General features: G+C 38.8%; 3 protein-coding genes across 16 annotated transcripts in view; 2 read left to right on the top strand and 1 right to left on the bottom strand.

Moving 5' to 3' along the window:
- Positions 1-88: 88 nt before the first annotated feature.
- On the top strand, positions 89-5757 carry LOC149132803 (uncharacterized). Its single transcript, XM_089361442.1, has 3 exons — positions 89-307; positions 3972-4115; positions 5608-5757. The coding sequence occupies exons 1-3, from the start codon at positions 202-204 to the stop codon at positions 5655-5657; spliced, it is 300 nt and encodes a 99-aa protein (XP_089217568.1). The 5' UTR covers positions 89-201; the 3' UTR covers positions 5658-5757.
- LOC106872425 (uncharacterized) lies at positions 5745-22428 on the bottom strand. Of its 14 annotated transcripts, none has more exons than XM_089361424.1 (19): positions 22082-22428; positions 19081-19244; positions 17871-18252; positions 17104-17338; positions 16612-16941; positions 15897-15970; positions 15306-15374; positions 14146-14591; positions 13359-14064; positions 12413-12573; positions 12119-12229; positions 11502-11697; positions 10608-11016; positions 10138-10208; positions 9310-9438; positions 8325-8469; positions 7534-7604; positions 6966-7099; positions 5745-6085 (listed from the first exon to the last, which is right to left on the bottom strand). In XM_089361424.1, exons 1-19 carry the CDS (start codon positions 22335-22337, stop codon positions 6041-6043), a joined length of 4134 nt encoding a protein of 1377 aa, XP_089217550.1. In that variant the 5' UTR covers positions 22338-22428; the 3' UTR covers positions 5745-6040. The 14 variants fall into 14 exon arrangements, with proteins under 14 accessions (XP_089217550.1, XP_089217547.1, XP_089217556.1 ...); XM_089361421.1 differs by having other exon boundaries at positions 13359-14118; positions 14173-14591; XM_089361430.1 differs by having other exon boundaries at positions 13359-13902; positions 14173-14591.
- Positions 20227-23026, top strand: part of LOC106872420 (organic cation transporter protein) — a 23305-nt gene continuing 20505 nt past the window's right edge. Inside the window, exon 1 of the mRNA XM_089361434.1 lies at positions 20227-20573. The gene's annotated coding sequence lies outside the window, so the exon portion shown is untranslated. The remainder of the gene's footprint in view (positions 20574-23026) is intronic.

Below are 23026 nucleotides of genomic sequence, written 5' to 3'. Positions count from 1 at the left end.
TGTACCCAGACTTTGTGGACACCTTGTATATCAATTATAATACATAAACAAAATACAATCCCCTGGACGTCCACCGTGTGACAATGGTCTCGGAGTCGTCAGACAAGTATAACTATTCGTATTTCCTCTCGTTTCTGTGTGGAGGTCGCGGGTCGTTATTTTGGAGGACAGTTCGTCACACTTATAAAAAAAACCTAAACCATGAAGGGTCTCTTGGATTTAAGCGCAGAGGAGGCTGGAATGACCATTGTAGGTATTCTGACAGCAGTATCCCATAATATGTTCAAGAACCGACCCGTGTATGCAGGTGAGTATTTGGAGGGAGTTCGAACCAACGACCCCCACCACGATTTAGATTTCTTCTTTTGTTTATATGAATTCACATTTTTTTTTATTGCTCTTGGAAAATATGTTATTTCTTCCCTGCCACCTCTTTTTTATTCTTCTGAAGCCGATTTAATTGATCATTGCCGACAAGGAAGGTCACACAATTGACTCTATTATATACAACACTGGAGGATAAATGTGTGAGACAGATAGATAGAGAGAGAGAGAGAGAAATCACTTGACAACTGGTGTTAGTTTGTTTACGTTCCCGTTAATAGCAGTTCGGCAAAAAAGAAGTCGATAGCATAAGTACCAGACGTAAGTACTGTGGGACGATTTACCTTCGAAACAGGTAAAAGAATAGATACAGGTAAATTCTTGGTAATTTTTCAGATTAACACCCGCACGATCTTCGCTAGGGTTTTAGGGTTTGGTTTAGGGAATTCCGTCCCTAACCGTAACCCTAACACCCTAGTGAAAATTGTGCGAGTGTTAATCTGAAAAATTACCAAATTCTTTTACACCCGTCTCCGAACTCATGGAGGAGGAATCTGTATGTTGTTTCCCTCTGTGGGAGAATATTTTTTTTTTTTTAATTTTTTATATTTTGCCCACAAATTCCATGCCCTTCTAGTATTTTTTTTTCTTTCGCCGCTAATTATACGACCATTCCACCCTAGGTGTTTAGTCAATCATACCTATTCCACGCTCTCCTGGTTCCATCAACTCATTAGCACTGGAATAAAGATTAATGTAATTTAATCTTTCAAAATAAACCGAAAGATAGCGCAGTACTTTTTTTTTTTTTTTTTTTTTGGAAATTAACGAAACTCAGGTACATTGGACTACATTGTCCAATGTACCTTACTTTTTTACTTTCTAAAATGATTCCAGAAAGCATGGATTTGTTTGTTGTGCTGTCTGTTTAGTCATTAGTGTCGGTCTGGATACCTTGTGGTATTTTTTCTGCTCTGAGTTCAAATCCCACTGCAGCCTACTTGGATAGTAGGCTTAATTTCACATCCAGTTTAACACTACAACTTGGTGTTTTGGGTGTCATTGGCAGAGTTCACTCTATTGCTAGCATTCCAGCCAAGTCTCCAGTCTGAGGATACTTTCCTCTTAGAGGCCCTGGGCACTGCCATTCAGCCTGGCCTAGAGGTAAAAAATATCTTTTAACAATTCTAGGTCTTGCTGTAGGAAATGGTAATCTGTTGATGTTTGCATGTTTATACATCAGGATGTTGTCTACTAAAAGTATTAGTAAAGAGGTGATGACAATAAGCGAGTCATTTATGTGCAACAGGAATAACAATGGCCCGGATACTAAATCTTGAATCTGTAATATTTCTCATATCGTAGGGGTTACTGCACATTTACTATCATTCGCTATTGCTTTTGGCCTTCTGCCCTTTAACCTGCTCCCTCTAATCCATTCTAGAGTTTAATTTTGTAGTGCTTGCATCCATCATCATCATCATTTAACACCCACTTTTCCAAGATTGCATGAGTCAGGTGGAGTCTGTTGAAGCAGATTTTCTGTAGTCCAGCACTGCTGTTGTTGCCAATCTTCACCCATTTTCCAAGCAAAGTAATATTTTCTCCTTAGCTAGACATGTTTTTTCACTGGAAACAAAATCTTGTCTGAATGATGATGATGATTCTCGTTTACAACCATCTCATGATGTCTAGACAAGAGTATACACACAACAGGCTTCTTTCGGTTTCCGTCAACCAATTCCACTCACAAGGCTTTGGTCAACCTAATGCTATGATAGCTGTTACTTGGCTTATGGTGCTATGCAGTTGACTGAACCCACTAACCATTTTGGTAATAATTCTGTGACCAGACATGTTTCTATGGAATATTGGAAGCAAAGGACACCACTTGTGTGACAGTGATGCTCCTTTACAACTATCACACAATATCAGGACAAAGACACACAAATATATAAAGTTATGGGGGATCAAGCAAACTAATATTGGTTATCAAGTGGTGGTGTGAAGGAAAAACCAAGACCAAAGGGTCCTCAGCCCTTTTTTTTTTTTTTTGGTCATTTTCCAACAACTTTAGAGTGTAAGGGGTGTCAAAACAGAACTAAAGGGACCGCTCAACCTTACTTTTCCTCTGCTTGTTTGCCATTCACTTATTGATTAATGTCCACTTTCCATGCTGGCATGGCTTGGACAGTTTGACAGGAACTGGCCAGCTGGGGAGCTGCTCAGGTCCCACTTGTCTATTTTGGCATGCTTTCTACAGCTGGATGGCCTACCTCACCAGACACCAACCACTTCACGGTGTACTGGGTGCTTTTTATGCGGTACTGGTTTGGGAACTTTTACATGGCACCAGCACCCACGAGAAAGACCTCTCAACTGAGAGAAGTAGGACCTACCTGTATGAACAGCCAGTTTTACTTAGCTTGACATGATTTGTCAAGCACAGCAAACTGCCAGCAGCCTTGGTTCTTTGTCATTTCCTTTGTGAGTCTTGCTTTAACCCTTTAGCATTCAAATTACTCTATCAAGTGTAATGCTTATTCAGACCGTTTTGAATGAAGCATGCATTATTTTGTAGCTTTGAGATTTTTGAAGAGGTAACTGTTAATTTTTAGAATAATGATATTCTAGAGTTAGTTCGAGAGGCCAGATCTGGCCAGTTTAAATGCTGAATGGTTAAAAATTGAAAAAGGAAACAAAAGCTATGATAGCCTTTAGTTATAGGTCTGCCTGACCAAGACTAATCTGGGCCTCACAATGGTAGCATCATTCATTTTCAAGAATGGCAAACTGACTTGTTTGGTTCGTCATTGTCATAGGAATCTTGTTAGGATACCTGCTTACATGTGATAACTCCCTTGGCCCTTAACAAGGACCAAGAATAATATGCACTACTCACAAAGTAGATTGACATATACTTGATGATATAAAAATGAAGATCATGCTGGCATGGGTTAGACAGGATCTAATGGGTCCAAGGACTGCTTCATGCTCCAGTGTCTGCTGCTGGATGCCCTTCTTAACCAACCACTCTACAGCATGCACTGATTACTTTCGTTGTGCCATCTGCACTAGTGAAGCCTCCATGCAGCCTGCAAGGCTATGAGCACTGAGGGTGTTAGAGATGAAAGGGACAGAGCAGAACAGGCTTCATGGTGTAAAGAAGCTACATGTTTGTCCACAGTTTAGAAGAGAGTATGGGGGTGACAGGGTGAAGCTTGAAAGCAGTAAAAAAAAATAGTGAACTATCTATTTATCTGTATATATCATTATCATCAGCGTTTCATGTTCATCTTCCATGCTGGCACGAATCGGACAGTTTGACAGGAGCTGGCAGGCCAGAGGACTGCACCAGGCTCCACTGCTTGTTCTGGCATAGTTTTTACTGCAATATGTCCTTCCTAATGCCAACCATTTTACAGAGTGTATTGGCTGCTCTTTTTTCCAAGGTACCATTAAAGAGAGACACCTTTTAATAAAATTCCAAAGCACTGTAATCTCACAAAGATGCATAATATTTCTTAAGAAATAAAATTTCTAAAAACGTATTGTCTACATAGGTACAAATTGTAAAAATGGTAAAAAACCTGCTACACTGTGTCAATCAGTAATAAATCTGATATTGTTTTTAACTTCTTTTACAGGTGTTCAGCGTCACGTTGCTTTTGGTCTTATTGGCTTGTATCTGGGAAACTTAATTAAGAATTATCGCCTTGATTACAACCGCAAAAAGTGGATTTACTTAGAGGATTACATGGCAAAACACCCAGAAAGGTTTCCGGAAGTTCGTAAGTATCCAATCATTAAACAAAAAATTTAAATTTAAATGGTTATAATATATCAAACTTAGTATTGCATCAAGTAGATCCAGTTTTAAATTATTTTATACCTATATTAGTTAATGACCATCCCAGTGATAAGTTGAATAAATTTGGTCAGGAAATCCGGAGTTTTATAACTGTTTACACAATTTTGTAAACTAAACAAGGATAGACACCGTTTATTGAGGCAGATTTTCTACAGCTGGATGCCCTTTCTATCACCAACCTTTACCTGTTTCCACAGAATATTGGAATGACACTGCTTGTAGGATGGTGACAATCATCATGCTATGTTTAGACAAGGAGACACAGACACATATATATATATATGACAAGCTTCTTTTATTCTCCATCTACCAAACCCAATCACAAGGCTCTAGTTGCCCTCGGGCTACAGTAGATGCTCATGCCCAAAGTGCCATACAGTGGGACTGAACCTGGAACCACATGGCCTTGTGAGTGGATTTGGTAGATGATTTGTGTAGCCATCATCTGTTGGTTGTAAATAAGAATCAGTGTCATACAAGTGACATTTGAACTCAAAACGTAAAGACAGACGAAATACTGCTAAGCATTTCGCCCAGCGTGCTAACATTTCTTATTTCTTTACTGCCCACAAGGGGCTAAACATAGAGGGGACAAGCAAGGACAGACAAAGAGATTAAGTCGATTACATCGACCCTAAAAGGATGAAAGGCAAAGTTGACCTCAGTGGAATTTGAAGTCAGAAAGTAACGGCAGACGAAATGTAACTGGCATGCGAAAAGCACTCTTTGAGCTTGGGCCTCATGGAGGCAGTGACTGAGACATTTGGCAATATGCCGTGCTTCAGAAGACCTGTCAAGCCATGTGCGATCACAGTCATGACTCGTGCCAGTGGCACGTAAAAAGCACCATCCAAACATGGCCGATGCCAGCACCACCTTGACTGACTTCCGACCATTGCCAGCCTCCTCTAGCCCCTGTGCTGGCGGCATGTAAATAGCACCCAGTACACTCTCGGAGTGGTTGGCGTTAGGAAAGGCATCCAGCTATAGAAACACTGCCAGACCAGACTGGAGCCTGGTGCAGCCTCCTGGCTTCCCAGACCCCGGTCGAACTGTCCAACCCATGCTAGCATGGAAAACAGACATTAAACGATGATGATGACTGATGCTGGTGTTTCATAACTGGCACATAAAAAGCACCCACTACACTCTTGGAGTGATTGGCGTTAGGAAGGGCATCCAGCTGTAGAAATCTTACTAAATCAGATTGGAACCTGGTGCGGTTCCCCAGCTTACCAGTTTTCAGTCAAACTGTCCAACCCATGCCAACATGGAAAACGGATGTTAAATGATGATGATATATATATAATGTAATATGGTTAAACCTTTTCAAAAATAACATCTAGGTACTGTGTTGTTTATATATTATTTAAATTGCTTTTTTTTTTTTTGTTTCAATTCTTTCATTGCAGCCCCGGTACTGTACAAAGACATTTTGCTCCAGTGGAGACCAGTACGATAAATATTCATGCCAGAGCATTTTCCTGCAGAAAGCATAACTTTTATTGTATAATGTTTAATTTAAAATAAAAAATAAAAAAAGCATATGTACATTTAGAAAATGGTGTTATTTTTTGAATACAGTGTTTTGAGAAAACATCTAGTTTGTTTCGTAATTTTGTAAAAAAAAAAAAAATCTGGGGTATTTTCTTCTTTAAAAAGAAGGGATTTCAATCACTCATCAATCAAGAGTCACATTTATCTTTCACATTCATACCCATTCACACTGTGACAAATGTATTGAAGGTTCCCATATTTTGTTTGGAAACTATTTCTAGAGAAAATATGGAGGGCCTTGTGTATTATTTTGAATGGAAAATAAGTGTTGCAGGAACTCGAAGTATCTCAGTTGTCTTCCTCCATCTGTTGAGAACTTCTCCGGTTTTGCCGCTGTGGAAACAAGAAAAAAAAAAGATAGATAAAAATGTCAAAAATAATGATTTGTTACAAAGCTACAAACAAGGATTGGGTAAATCTAACCAAAAAGACCCCGGCATATAGGTCAAATCAGGTGTGGGGGTGTGTGCTGTTGTAGCGCTTTGTTGCATCCCCCATTTGTTGGTATTTGCTCGGGGTTGTCCTGGGTAACAAAGCAGTATCTCAGTCAGTCCCCTGTTTGCGAGACACTTCCTCTACTCTGACCAAGAGACAAGTGGCTGACCAACATGAACTACCACCCAAGCTGCATCCTCAGAGAAGAGAAGACAATACACAAGATCCAATTCAGAAAATTTGTTTGGTCAGGTTTTCCAGAATATGCATACCTGTTAATTATTAGACCAACCCACAAAAGAATGGAAGGCAAAAGGAATACAAATGGGGTCGGAACAGTGAAGGGGCAAAAATTAAGTAACCTAAAATAGTTTTCCAGCATTTCAATCTTGGTGCTTATACAATAATTTCTTACAAAGAACAAAACAAGCTAAATGTTGTGATGCTGTCTGTATGTTGCGAAAGATGTGCCATAGTAGCTCCATGTACACAGAGACAGTATTTTAAAGGGAGGGCATAGTTAATTAATCTGACTTCAATAATTGATTGGTTTTTGTTATTAACAAGCCCCAGGAAGAAGAACTTTGATGCAATATGAAGTATGCTTATGCTTTATGTATGTTTTGATATCAAACTAGAGGGCGAGCATAAACATTATATTTATGAAGCAGTCTTCTAAAACTGAAGTATTTCGGATTGTTTTCTTTTTCCGTGTCTCACCTCTAACCTCAATACAACCTACCCCAGACAGGCAAATATATAAACACAGCAAACTTACAGAACGAATTGGTGTATAGCCAACTTTCAGTTTTCCAAATCTCTGTAGTTTTTTGCTGTTCTGCTCTATGGTCTCTGTACAATCAACATTTGGGCTGATGGGACATAATACTGTGGTCAAATCACCTGCAGATGCTTTAATCAAAAGAAAAATAAATAAATAAGATTATAACTTCTTTAAAAACTGTACACTAACTCACAAGGCAAATCAATCATTGAGACAAATGGCAAATGTTGGGAACTAAAACAAAAATAAAAGTCTTAAAGAGCTCATCAAAAATGGTTGCAGTTATTTAATCCTTTCGTTATTATATTTCTAAAATATTCTTGAATTTAGATTGGCTTCACAAAACAACTATAACTTTCATTTTTACAGATGGAAACACTAGGTGATAGAGTAATTGATAGAGTAATTTGAATGCTAAAGGGTTAAAGCAAGACTCACAAAGGAAATGACAAAGAACCAAGGCTGCTGGCAGTTTGCTGTGTTAGATTGACCCCACTACGCAACTGGTACTTGCAAAGCTAAGGGTACCCCCAATCACAATTGCAATAAAGTTTTCACTCACTTGAGCAGTTCCCCTCCTCCTCTGTAACACAATCTGCAAATGCCACAGACTTTGGTCTTTTCAAACTTTTCCTACAGCAAAGAGAAAAAGAAAAGATAAGAACATTATTGAAATATCATCACTTTATGTGTTCATTTATCTTCTCTTCCAACACATGTTTAACAAATATGAAATGTATAATCTACCTTTGGATCTAGCTCTTATGTTATTTCATCTGAGACCAAAATATCAACACCTAGTGTTTCCAGATTTATCTTTGGTATGACCATATTCTGTCTGCACTTCAATAGAAGTACACGTCACACAACACACACACATATATATATGAACTTATTGTGGACAATGCTGCATGGCATTCAATTATAAATAAGTACAGGACATCAACAACGAGTGAAAAATATATAAACACACAAGAGATAAGTACATGACAGAATACCAAAAGAAGTTAACCCCTTGTCAGTTGTCGACCATTTTACTACTCCCTATTTCATGCTTTCAACGACAAATAAAGAGTAGTAAAACAGTCGACAACTGACGAGGAGTTAACTTCTTTTGGTATTTTGTCCCATACTTATCTCTCATGTGTTTACGTATTTTTCGCTTGCTGGTGATGTCCTGTATTTAATATGTATTTTATATATATATAAAACAAAAGCTAAAGAGGAAGATAAGGCAGAAACACTCCCAAGCATACATACATCATCATCTTTGTTTAACGTCTGCCTTCCATGCTAGCATGGGTTGGACGATTTGGCTGAGGATACATATGTACATTTAGAGAAACGGCTTACCTCTTTGATGTCATGGGTGTCTGAAAGTCTATCAGATTCATATCTGCATGATTCTCAACTTTTGTAGAACATGGTTCAACATGGAACACAGACAGTCTTGCAATCCGTGTGGAACGACGACTACCACTCTGAACCCCAGGCGTCACTGTTTCAAAGAATGAAAAATTACTGTTTAAGAGGTTTCAGATGAATTTGAGACATTTTTGTTTTAAAGCGTACAGACGAAAACATTTATGCAAACAAGAGTCACTACAGTCACTGGAATTGCTAGAAATAGATAGATAGATATGTGGAATATGTTCAGTATGAAGCTGGGAACATCATAGCTGAAATCAGGGCTGAGGAGTCGAAACAAAAAAACTTCAACTCCGACTCCTGTACTATTGGCACCTCCGACTCTGACTCCTCTTTATGTAATTAATTGATTGTGGTCTACATATCCCATAAAGCATATGCATACACTCGCAGTTTGAGTAGGCCTATATGTTATAACTGGTTTATATTAAAGAATAAAGATATTATGAGTCAGAATCAGAGTCAATATAGTTTTACCGACTCCAGCTACCCCTTAATTGTTTCAGACTCCAACTTCGATTCCAGCTACCCAATGGTTGAAATGCATATTTGGTACATGCACTGGAGAGCCTTATGGAGAGCATATCTGTTGCACAGGTCCAGGGACAATAATGGGTGGATTCAGATCATCAAAGGCATATTGTGTGAACATTTCTGGTTCAGTGTTAGACAAGTTTAAAACTATCTTAAATTTTACAAAAATTTTATCACACCGTTTTTAATTCTTACAGCACCACCACCATCCTCAACAACAACGTGATTGGTTTTGGGCTGTAACTCATTAACTGAGTGATAGGTTGACCCATATTACAACCCAACAATCACTGTACCTTAATTAACAAACACCACACCTTCACACTGTTTCTCCTAAATTAATCATTGCCTTAAGGGATGATTAGGTTTTACTTACCCTTAGCCCTGGACCTTCTTTTTGTTACCGGGGTCTTTTTCTCAAGGGTACTTTCACAATTAGGACTGGCATGTTCAGACAAATCAACCAGCTGTCCAATCGGTACACAATCTTCGGTGTTTGTAGAATCTGAATAAAAATTTAACAGAAAATACACATTACATTTTGAATTTTAAAGTAATAAAAACAGGATGAAAACACACGCACACACACAGAATGCAGCCGAAAAACTTCCCAGGTTTTACATACCCATTGCTGTGGCCCTAGTGAAGTTAGGGAGATAAAAATAGTGTTTTCATGAAGAAAATGTTTTAATGCTATTTTTTTTTTTCAATTACAGTCATGGTTTGGATTAATGAACACCATGCATTTGTTGTGGAAACCTTTATCCCAAATGGTAAAACCAAAGTTTATTTGCAACACCCTGTGTGTGTGTGTCAGTGTGTATCATCATCACCATCAAGATTTAATGTCTGTTCTTCATGCTGGCAAGAATTGGATGATTTGATAAGAGCTGGCAAGTTAGTGGGGTTATGTTAAGTTCTATTGTCTGTTTCGGCATGGTTTCTACAGCCATATACCCTTCCTAACACCAACTACTTTCCAGAGTGTACTGAGTGCTTTTTACGTGGCACCAGCAAAGACAAAGTCTCCTTGACTGGTGGGGAGTAGTAATGAGGGAGGTGGCTTTGTACTGGTTGATGAGATATTAAAAGAATAGAAAAATAGAGATAGGAGTCTTGTTGTAGAAGAGATACAAGGCAATCCCAGTTGGAGAAGGAGACAAACGTTGGGTGGGAAGTACAATAATAAACTAATGCCACCTACCTTTACTGGGCGATTTGGGAAATGATTCCATTGCAGAAAGTCTCCGGCTGACTCTCTGAGAACGTCTTCTGCTTTAGGAAAAACAACAAAAGTAAACTGAATTAATTTTCTTCAAAATCTTTTGGTTCTAAGCTTACAAGGAAACAATGTAAAGGAACTGACCAAGTTTGAGAGCAACTCATTGGAACACAAGTAGTAGTGAGTATAAGGACTAGCTGAGAAGGGCTCAATTGAGGATGAGTGGAGACAAGGATTGAGTATAGCTCAATGGAAGATGGGTGGAAATAAACATAAGAACAGCCAAGTATGATTCCATATCTGTAATGTATGGAACTAATTAAACTGGATTGGCAGACATCTTTTATGCATTAAGACACACAAGTTGTTAATCTAGACATTGTTTCACCTGCTCATCCCCATTTTGCTTGAAAATTTTAGAAAATAAATCAATAAAATGATCAAATACAAACCTTGGTGGTGATTGGAGGACAAACACTTCATCATTTTCAACCTTTTCAACTGATGCAGATGACAATACTAGCTGACAGTTGTCTGGTGTGTTCACTGTCTCACCGAGCAGACGTGAACGCCGGTTTGTCGATGTTCTCTTTCTCACAGGAGTTATATCTTGAAGGAGAGGGCTGGGTACAGTTGGAACATAGCTACGTCTTGTAACCAAAGGTGTTACCTTTGCCGAGTCGAAAGAATTCTGAGAAGAAACTGTCTGCTCAGTTTCTTTATCCTTTGGTTCTATCTCAACTGTTTGAAACGTTTTATCGTCTGAGTTATCTTTCTCATGAATATCAGCCTGGATGTCTGTTGACCGTTCCTGGGTTGTCTCTGTGAAAACTGGCATGACAACTGGACTGCGGGGGGAATCTGAAAATAAAAAAATTCAAAGAATTTATTTAATCCAAAAGCTAAGAACAATTTAAACAGACTAAAATTCTTTTTTTTTAACCCCAACGTAAGTATAAGCATGGCAAGAATTTCACATTGCAAATATGGGGTTCAAGGATCAATTCCACTGCACAGCACTTTGGATGTCTTTTACTACAGTCCCAAAGCCAACCGATACTTGTGAGGGAATATGGTAAAGCAGATATTATGATGATGGAAACTGCAAAAATCCCATCATCATTATTTTAACATCCACTTTTTCATGCTTGCATGAGTCAGATGGAGTTTATTGAGGCAGGTTTTCTGTGGCTGGATGCCCTTCCTGTCATTAACCCTGATATTTCCAAGTATCACTTAACGTAATAGTGTCAATCATCTTCCATAATGATGATATTAAAAAAAAGTGAGTGAAAATATTTCAGTTTTACAATAGAAAACGCAGGCTTGAAGGAAGGAAATCTTACCCAAACAATGCGGCTTTGGTGATCGAACTGGACTCTCCACTTTGAAGAAGTGGCCATCAAATACTTTAACCGATTCTTCCTTCTCTGCTTCTTCAGCATCGCCTCCAGTTGAATTATCTGCAACTTTCTTCTTCTGTGCCAGAAATTGGGCAAATTTTGATTTTCCTTTCGCTTTTGAAACCTTGGATGGAACAGGCTGAGAAAAAAAAAATTGCAAACAGGAGATAATAGTAATTTAATTCAACAATGTCATTTAACCATCAATCAAAACACGTCTTTTATCTTTTACCTGTTTCAGTCATTGGAATTTTTAGTTGAAAAAATCGACTCCTGTACTTATTCTATCAGTATCTTTTGCCGAACCACTAAGTCATGGGGACATAAACACACCAACACCAGTTGTCAAACAGTGGTGATGGGGGAATTTTTGAGAAGTCTCCATGTTATCCTTTGACTTATTAGAAAACAAAAATTTTTCAAATCATGCCCTTAGAAAGGAAAAGGGCACATTAGATGATGAATCCTTAAAAAGATGGGATGGTCAAGGATGGAATACATTTGATGACAAGTCAGCCTGACTAGGGTTGACTTGGGGACTAAACAACATTGATTCTTACCTTTGCTTTCTTGATTTTCTTGACAGGTTTGGTCGATGGAATATCTTCTGTCTGCCAATTGTTGTCTTTCAATTTCTGCAAATCAGCAAACTTTTTCTTCACATCTTCCACCTTAGCAAAAGAAAACCATATTTTTAGCCATAGTCCTCAAAGAAAATACAAGAAAGCTACTTATAAACTTGAGAAAGAAATGTGTTTGTTTTTTAATGTAATTAGTCATGTGATTGTAGTAGAAGAGAGAATTTTTCATTAGTGAAAACCACACTATGGAGGTAAAAGAAAAAAATGCCTTACCTGGAAATCTACCATGTCCCAAAACCCTTGCAAATCTTCACATGTGGTGGTCTTCTCGCCAGTGTTAAATTCACAGTTGTCAACCAAACCAATGAATTGATGGAAACGCTGTGAAATGAGCAGCTTAGCTTGACCAATAACTGTGCGGACGTCACCCTCAACTGAAATCAGAGAAAAGCCATCAATGACAGCAGCAAGACACACTCTCACAAAAAACACAAGCAACATAAAAAAAACCTCTACATGATTGGTCAACCAATTAAAACTAGCACCGAGAAATATTTCCCTTGAATCATACCTTACAGCAGGGTTCCCCACAAACCTAGAGTTCCACAACAAAGTGTGAGATAAGCTAACGCTAATTTCATGATTGTAATATTATGAAACATGCACAAAATATTATTGGTTATTGTAATACAGACATTATCCTCTCTAACCTATTATGTTATGAATATAACAACCATATATATATGTATGTATATATATATATATATATATATATATATATATATGATATTCACCATGTGAATTACGATGAAAAAAATATGAGAAAGATATAGAGTATAATTATTTTTGTGCAGGGGTTCCTAGAGACATGTAACTTATTCTAAGGGTTATGCAACGGTAAAAAGGTTGAGAAACACTGCCTTACAGTCTTAAAGAAAACAGGTCTGGAGCAAGTTTAATATGAAATTGTGTCCCTCCACACACACACACAAATAAAAAGACCTTTTCTATATCAAAACAAGTCTAATGAAGTTTTATAAAACATAAAAGAGGGTAAGGCATTTAACCTATTGTCACTTTAACATTTTATACTATATAAACTGTGATAATCTCTTAATCAAAGAGTCCAAAATACAGTGCTAACTGTAGCAATGGAATTCTGATAAATGTGAAAAGAAAAATAATCAAATAAAAGAAACAATTCAATCTATTTTCTTACCTTCTTCACTGAGGGTTGGTACAACTGTCTCCCAGACATCAGACAGGTTGTTTAGTATTTCAGTCTGCGATACCACAAGGTTCCTGAAATAAGGCACATCGTGTTCTATGTTTTCTGTGTCGGATTTTTCTGTCTCTGAATTTTGTTGGGAAGATTCATCAGATGACAATTCCTGTAAAACTTTCCCTGCTGACACTTGGCTATCAGCCTCCACAGTCTCCTCAAGTGTGGTCACTGGGGCTTCTTGGGTGGCTATTCCAGATGCATCCTGGGTAGCTATCTCTGCTACTTCCTGTGGGACATCAATTACTTCCCCCTGGGCAACTGTCTCCTTCATCTCTTGTGGTTCCATCACTGGTGTTTCTAGGGTGAAAGTCTCTGCTGCCTCCTGTGGGACAGCAGCTGGTGTTTCTTGGATAACTGTCTCTCCTGCATCCTGTGGGACAACTATTGCTGATGTTTCCTGAGTGTCTGCCTCTGCTGGTGCCACTTGAGTAACTGCCTCTGTTGGTGCCACCTGCGTATCTGCCTCTGTTGGTGCCACCTGCGTATCTGCGTCTGTTGGTGCCACCTGCGTATCTGCCTCTGTTGGTGCCACCTGAGTATCTGCGTCTGTTGGTGCCACCTGCGTATCTGCCTCTGTTGGTGCCACCTGAGTATCTGCGTCTGTTGGTGCCACCTGTGTATCTGCGTCTGTTGGTGCCACCTGCGTATCTGCCTCTGCTGGTGCCACCTGCGTATCTGCCTCTGTTGGTGCCACCTGAGTGTCTGCGTCTGTTGGTGCCACCTGCGTATCTGCCTCTGTTGGTGCCACCTGAGTATCTGCCTCAGTTGGTGCCACCTGAGTATCTGCGTCTGTTGGTGCCACCTGAGTAACTGCCTCAGTTGGTGCCACCTCAATAACTGCCTCGGTCGGTGCCACCTGAGTATCTGCCTCTGTTGGTGCCACCTGAGTATCTGCCTCTGTTGGTGCCACCTGAGTATCTGCCTCTGTTGGTGCCACCTGAGTATCTGCCTCAGTTGGTGTCACCTGAGTATCTGCCTCAGTTGGTGCCACTTGAGTATCTGCCTCAGTTGGTGCCACCTGAGTATCTGCCTCTGCTATCTGCTGTGTGACAGCTGCCGCCTCCTGGGTAACTGACCCTTCTATCTCTTGGGTCTCTGATGTCACATCTCCCTGAAGTTCCATCACTGGTGCCTCTTGGTCGACCGTCTCTACTGCTCTTGGACCATCTATTTAAAAAAATAAAAACAATGATTTCAGTTCCCTGTAACTTTGTCGTCATTAAGCTGATGTTGGAACATAATATGAAATTTTGACAAACGGTTTTAATTTAGATCAGTGCTCTGCAATCTTGTTTCACTTGCACAACACTTATATTCTTTTCAAAATCCGGCGCCACACCTCAACTAAAAATATTCTTTTACTCGTTTCAGTCATTTGATGCAGCCATACTGGAGCACTGTCTTTAGTTGAACAAATTGATCCCAGGACTTATTCTTTGTAAGCCTAGTAGTTATTCTATCGGTCTCTCTTGCCGAACTGCTAAGTTACAGGGACATAAATACACCAACATCAGTTGTCAAGCATTGGTGGGGAGACAACACAGACACACGCTTGGCGTTAGGAAGGGCATCCAGCTGTAGAAACTCTGCCAAATTAGATTGGAGCCTGGTGTTGCCATCCGGTTTCACCAGTCCTCAGTCAGATCGTCCAACCCATGCTAGCATGGAAGGCGGACGTTAAACGATGATGATGATGATATATCACGGGCTTCTTTCAGTACTTGGAACGTACATTAATGTAGAATTTTGATGGAAGATTTTACGTTAGATTTCTTTAAAACATAAAAGCTTGCATTATAGGACCAGGAGCAGTTTCAAACAGGTAGGTATCAAAAAGGTTAAATATCATCAAGGTGTCACCTGGCCATTATCTGCACTCACCTGAAGTTGTAGAACCTTCTTTCAAAGCAGCTTTCTTGGCATCATCATCTTCCAATGAAAAAGTAGGAACTGAAAGAAATAAAATAAGTTTTATTAAAAAAAAAAAAAGAAAGAAAAACATGAGCCTACTTAAAAATTCATTCAAAAACAATACTGAATTTACTCCATTCTTGCACAAACACATAGCGAATCTGTTGTTTGATACACAGAATTACCTGCTCCTGAATTGACATTTAAGTGGCTGACTATCTCACAAACTCATGTACCTTTAACATGCTAGAAATAGCTATGAAATCTCCTCCAACCACATCCTGTTGTCTTGCAAAGGTAGAACACATAAGTTAGAGTAGACTGACGGGATGGTTATGGTTGGGGTGCCTTTCAGAAATAATAGGTGGAGTGAAGACTAAATGGTCAACTGGATAAAGCAATTAGATTGCTTCTAGCTCACTTTGACCATTCAAATGTTTCATTATCTTCTAGCCACATACATCATCAACATGTAGATTATTTTCCTGGGAGTAGACGACAGCATGGCAACATTGAAGGAAGTTTAAAAAGTAAAGAAGAAATAGAAGAGAAATATTTTACCTTGATCCAATTGATGTTTGGGTATTTTACGACGTGTCATCTCTATCATTGGTGAATTCTTCAAAAGCTCAACCCTGGCAAAACAAAAATTGAGAAAAAGATTTTAAAAGAAAAAAAAAATGGTTAGAGAGGACGGGAGGTCATTCAATTACATCAACAAGTACTTCAATGGTACTTTATTTTATCAACCCTGAAAGGGAAAAAGGCAAAGTTGGCTGCAGCAAGATTTGAACTCAGAACCTAAGGAGCCGGAAGGCCAGAAGAAATACTGCTGTGCATTTTGTCCAACACGCTAATGATTCTGCCAACTTGTCTAACCCATGCCAGCATCATGATGATGATAATGATGAAGTACATGCTTAGGGCCTCAAAGGAAGTGAGTCACCACAGGAATCACTTTTGAATTTGAAGTGGTTTATATGATCAGCGTGTTCATAGTGAGGATCTGATCAAAGACTTAGAAATTAAAATGGAGGAGGAGAAATCTTTTCAAATATAAAAGGGAGGTGTACAAATCTATTTTAATGTTAAGTTTTGTTTCATTTCAAAAAATAAAAATTTATTTTATGGTTTATATTTTGAACTGCGTATATATGGGGCCACAGAAATCTTTTAAGTGATTAGGGCTTCTACGGGTCTTAATCTGATCCTACCTGACACTGCCAATTCTACCATCCATTCAACTTGTCTAAAGAAACTGTCCTTTCTAACTTACCATTCTTCGGGCGACTGTGGTACTTTAGCTGAATCCATCTTAGGACAAGAGGACGATTTCCTGAGTTTCTTTTTGTTACTTGGTTTGGAGTCAGAAGAAGACCTTTGATTCCTTTTCGACTTTAAGCTAATGCTGCTAACTGGAGTCTTGAAGACTGCTACATCAGCACTATTTCTAACAGGAGTGAATGGAGATTCAGTAGAAGTGGTGGCTCCGAGACATTTTTGGTCTTGTTTCTCAGGAACTTCACTCTCTTCAACTATTCCAGACCTATTTGGAGACGTCTCCTCGTCTTTTGCCTCAACATTTTTAGTGGGGGAATCACTAGTTCTGAAAAATAAAAGTCATTTCTTTAACCTTTAGCATTTAAATCTGACCCCTCACACCTACCCTGCAATGTCATTCTAAAAATAAACAATAACATCATTGATATCTCAAAGCTATAAAGATAATGCACATTCTGTCTTTTTCTCTTTTAATTCTAATACATACCTTCCCAAAATGTTGGTAGGAGGTTCGTTGAATCCACTGAAGAAGAAATTCTGAGTACTGTTTGGACTTAGCGAAGATGAGAAATCATAAGTTTGGAGATTTTCAGGGGCAGTGAAGACAAAATTTCCAGGAACGAATGAGACAGTCTGTCTTTCCGACCGTGTTGTAACTTTTGAAGACAATGTCTCAAAGTCGTGCGTAGTTTCAGGCTTACTTTTACCTTTAACAGGGGCTTCTGTAAACGATTGAAATAATAAAAAAAAACAGAAATTAATAAAATAGACACAGGTATGGGTGTGTGGTTAAGAAATTAGCTTCTCAACAACATGGTTTCAGATTCTGTTCCACCTTAGGCAAGTGTCTTCTACTAAAGCCTTATTAGTGGGTTCATCATCATCATCATCCGTTTTCCATGCTAGCATGGGTTGGACGATTTGACTGAGGACTGGTGGAACCAGATGGCTACACCAGGCTCCGATCTGATTTGGCAGAGTTTCTGCAGCTGGATGCCCTTCCTAACGCCAACCACTCTGAGAGTGTAGTGGGTGCTTTTACGTGCCACCGGCACGAAGGCCTGTCAAGCGGTACTGGCAACGGCCACACTCAAAATGGTGTATTTTATGTGCCACCTGCACAGAAGCCAGTTCGGCAGCACTGGCAACGATCTCACTCGATTGTCTTCACAAGTGCCAGGAAGGCGATGCTGGGCACAGGTAAGAAACTTCTAAATTCAAAATTCTAACAGAGGCATTGCCAAAGACACTTACCAATTTTCGATTTTGCCTGTTTCTGAGTTACACTTGATGTTGTTTTAGCTTTTGTGGAAGGCTGTGTCCTAGTAGTTGCTCTGGTGGCTGCTTTGCTGTTATTCGTTTGCCTGGTGACTCTAGTCTGTGTAGTCAATGGTACTCTTTTGCTATCACTTGCTACCGTAAGCCGAGCAGGCTGCCTTGTGGTGGGTGCTTTCTTCTCTGGTAAAACCAAAGACGAAGTTTTCAGCTTGTGAGCAACATCAGCTTGGCGAGTTGTCGCTCTGGTTGTTGCACGTGTAGCAGCAGTGGTAGATCTAGTGGTAGATCTAGTGGTAGCAGAGCCTGCTCTTGTTTTGTGGGGAGGTTCTGCAACTGGCGCAGTAGTTTTCATCTGTTTCTTTATAAAAAAAAAATAAATAAAATTTTTTTTTTTTTCTTTTTATATAAAAATCAAATTTTATATAAAATATCAACCCTTTTAAACCCAACCCACCTGAAACTCCCTCTGGTTATCATCATCACTTAATGTCCATGCTGATACAGATTGGATGGTTTGGCAGGAGCTGGCCTGGCAGAGGGCCACACCAGGCCCCAGTTATCTGTTTTGGTATGGGTTTTAACAATTGGATGCCCTTCCTAACACCAACCACTTTACAGAGTGAACTGGGTGCTTTTACATGGCACCACCATGTGTCCTATGGCATGTGGTGCGAGATTCAGTGCTTTATCACATTATGCCAGCACAGGTGCTTTTTGCATAGCACCAACACGAAAATCTTCTTTTACAATTTTTATGTCACATTATAGACACATGCAAGGCTGCAGAGTTAAGAAGCTTGCTTCCCAACCACATGGTTCCGAGTTCAGTCCAACTGCTTGACACCTAGGGCAAGTGTCTCCTACTATAGCCCCAGGCTAATTAAAACCTCATGAGTGGATTTAAGACAGAAACCTTTTTCACATTCTCTCTCAATAATTGGGATCAGACTGTTCCCGTCACACTTCCACACAAAAATATCAACAGCCTGAGCCTTGTTTGAGACCAAAAACCCGCGGCCCATCAATTCTATACCCATGGTTCCTATCATTTCGTTGTTTTGCATCACTGTCTTCGAAGAGAGGTGCGTTGTCACCATTGAGCATTCCAAGATAACGGATGATTAATTCAAAACAATGTGAATAAATAGGGCATTTCAATAAAGGAAAAGCTTATAATAGTTGTTACCTTCTGTAACTTCTGTTCCCATTTAATATCGAAGGCAGACTTAGCGGGTTGTCGGCTGACTGTCACAACAAAGGGCTTACACTTTGCCTTCTCCAATGCTGTCTGCTTCCGTTGCAGCTCTTTCTCTTCCTTCCATTTCTGCAGCATTTTCAGCCGTTCATTGCCTATATAATAATAATAATGAGAAGAATCCATGAAAAGATCTTATGAAAGAAAAAGATGTCAGGCAAAATTTGAAGATAAAGACTACAAGACTAAAATAGCTGTAGCTGTCACTCACCAATAAATATGAGCTGGTAAAATGTACCATGCTTTTGTTAATTGCTTTAGGTGCCTATTAAGTCATGAGCAGACACAGACACTCCTCATCAGCTCTTGTGGAGAACCAAGGATGCGACAGCTAAAGGGAGAGCGAGAGAGAGAGAGAGAAGGCTGCAGAAGCTCTAAGCCGGTATTCATTTAAAGTTGAGAAGTCTGGAGAAATGTGAAATGAATTACCTTGCTCAAGGACACATCACACACTGCCAAGTCCAGGAACTGAAACTACAGCCTTTTGGTTATGACCCTAACAATCTAGCCACTAAGCCATATGCCATCAACGGACAAGACTAAGACATATAATCCACCAGTATTCTGCCTGTTGTGATAAAAAAATAATGCCAGCTCCAAATGCGATCCTTTAATCTTATTTAAAGGACACATACTGTCAGTAACCATAGACAATGTACATACCAGTGGCACGTTAAGGGCACCATTTGAGCGTGGTTGAAGAGCTTTGAATCAAGTTGAACCAATAACATTATAAGTAAAGAGATATAGTCTTGAATTTGGATTAAGTTTGCATGGTGTGGAGGAAGAAGATGGCATGGGTGAGTGGGAAGTCTGACATTTCAAGATTGACCTTTTGTTTGAGAGAGAAAACATTTTTCCCCCCCTCCGCAACTGAAATCATTAAATAACAAAAGACAATTGAGTAAAACATACATTGGGGCTGTTTGCAATCAACTGAAATTTGAAATGAAAGAAAAAAAAAGTTAAATTCTAGGTTAATTCTGATGGGGTTGATGGATAGTGAGAAATAACTGTATCAGTACGGAAACTAGAGACCTATAAACACAAGTTTCAAATTTTAATCTGAAGCTTTGTGAGTGGGTTTGGTAAATGGAAATGGGTTGGACTGGCAAGCCAGGAGGATAGTAGGAGCTATCATGTAGTTTGCAAGACTACAAGCCCTAAGGGTCGGCTTTATGCTAGATGAGGAATTAAAGTGAAAAGGGGGCTAGAGCAGAACAGGATTCGCTGCAGAAGAGGGGCTACACAACTACTCACATTTAGAAAAGACGATAGGAGCGATCAAAGATATAAAGTGTGAAGAGGTGGAACTTGAGAGTACAAGATGAGTAGAAGTGAGGACTAAGGAGCATGGAGGTATGAAACACCCAACACACCTGTAAATTAATAACTGTAACTGGCAAGAGATTATATGGACAAAGGTATTTCTTTTAACTTTGCATCTTTTGAAACTTATTAATCAACAAAAATTATGCGTTTTTACCCATCCTTTCTTTCCCCCGCCCCCTTTCAGAAACACATAAAACATTAAAAAAAGACAGTAATATTGACCTGTTAATGATGTTTGATTTAAAAGCGGTTGGGAGAAAGGAAAAATAATTCAAGGTCAGAAATCTTTGTTTTGTAAATTGATATTTAGGACATATTTACTGAAGAGGAAACGGTACTATTTAAACACAGAGGTGCCGATGCATCTACGTAACGGATATGAAGGGGAGGGTTAATTTTTAAGGTTAGGGTGTCATTACACGTCCACACAGCGTACATTTAAAATGTTTTGTACGCAACACTTGTATTTAAGTAGTACCGTTAAGAGACCTCTGTATTTAAGTAATACTGAGGAAACAATCATTTGATCAAGGTAACAAACAAAAACAAAGTAGGTTACGGTCTAAAGGTTGCTTGCTTTATATAAAAAAATATTTGTTATTTCAACGAGATTCAACCCACAAAGAAACAAAAAAAAAAAATAGCTGTGAAGCCAAGACTAACGATCCAACAAAAACAAGTTTAAGGTCTCCGTCTCCTGGTTTTGTTTCCTCATTACTTTCTTAATAATAAATAATTCTAACAGAAATTGTATAGATACATTCGACTAAGTAAATTACAATTATGATGATTTTTTTTTTCTTCCTTTTTATTTGATTTTTACGAATGTAATTGCTTAAACCCAGGTCAGCTCTGATCAAAAACATAACAAATATACATACGATCCCCATTTTTTTCCCCAGAGACTGCATCTAGAACTACATTATATAGTGTTTCTTTCTCTATTTTTTTTTCTTTAAAGAAAGATTTGATTTGAGGGAGGTTTGGTTGCCACTTGCCGTTCGAACGACCTTGTTGAGGTTTTGTCGTTGACTCGTGCGGAACCTCATTTAGTTAAGAGTGCTTTTATGTTAAAGTAGGTACTGTAGATTCCGTTAAAGGGATACGATCAAGAAACTAATGTTTCCTTAATTTAGTATTTAACGAACGAAAGTACTCGACAATGAAAATAAATCGACGGGAACCGTAGTCTACACTAGTGCCGCCCATAAATTATATATACAAATATATATATGTATATAAATTTAACGCCTTCAAAAATATATTCATCAATGAATTTTGATCCATAAAAATTTCATGAACATGAAGGATGGTATGTGACATGTACACAAAATGGAATACTTGCATGAAGGCAGAAGAAATAAATTTTTAAAAAGTGGGGAGTGGGAAACGACGACTATAAACACTACAAATATTTAAGCTCATTAACAGAAGAAACAAGATACCAAATACATTTCTCCACATGTATTCATGCGTGAAAAAAGAACCGTTACTATGGTAAATGACAAGTTACACATTTTCAAAACTTTTTCAAACATTTTCTATGTACTTCCATCATAATGATGTAAATATTTATGTTGTAAAAACAATATAAACTTACATTTCTGTTGTTTCTTATTCTCTCGGATTATTTTCTTGTTTTCTTTGTCCTCGGAAGTTTTCGTCAATGCATTTTCCAACACAGGAGAATTTAGGGAAAGATCAAATTCCGTACACGGAGACATTACTCCTATTTTGCGCCTTCTATTCACCATTTCATCACGTTTGTTTTGCCATTCTTGCGATCGACGAAGACGACGTTTGATTTTAGGATCAATGCGTTCAGTACATTTGTAAGCAGTTTGATGGGATGACATGATTGATAAAAATTAATCGTTAAAATTTCAAAATAAACAATTCAACAGCAAAACTCGGATATCCAACAAGCACATTAAGTTGAGTAAAAATGATTTGAATTTTAGTAGTTGATTCTGATTGGTTGACTGTCAAAACAACGCGACATCTAACGGAAAGCAGCACAAAACAAAAATAGTAGTTACCTCCCCTCTTCACATTTTGTTATTTTGTATTTAATCACAAGAGACAAGTGTTTCTTTTTTTTTTTTTTTCAAAAATTGGAGAACCTAGACCTATATTCTATGAACAACCCTTCCTTCACTGCTAATTCATCTAAAAGAACCGAAAAAAGTTATAACATTACTTTCTAACAGTGAATAAACATTTTTGGTTGTTGTTGTTGGCACTCCGTCGCTTACGACGACGAGGGTTCCAATTGATCTGATCAACGGAACAGCCTGCTCGTGAAATTAACGTGCAAGTGGCTGAGCACTCCACAGACACGTGTACCCTTAACGTAGTTCTCGGGGAGATTCAGCGTGACACAGAGTGTGACAAGGCTGACCCTTTGGACCACAGGCACAACAGAAACAGGAAGTAAGAGTGAGAGAAAGTTGTGGTGGAAGAGTACAGCAGGGTTCGCTACCATCCCCTGCCGGAGCCTCGTGGTGCTTTGGGTGTTTTCGCTCAATAAACACTCACAACGCCC

Source organism: Octopus bimaculoides, chromosome 13 (assembly GCF_046866305.1).
Source record: "Octopus bimaculoides isolate indiv1 chromosome 13, ASM4686630v1, whole genome shotgun sequence".
In the NCBI taxonomy this organism is placed as follows: domain Eukaryota; kingdom Metazoa; phylum Mollusca; class Cephalopoda; order Octopoda; family Octopodidae; genus Octopus; species Octopus bimaculoides.
The sequence above is the reverse complement of the archived record's forward strand: the minus strand, read 5'-3'. Positions and strand labels throughout refer to the sequence as shown.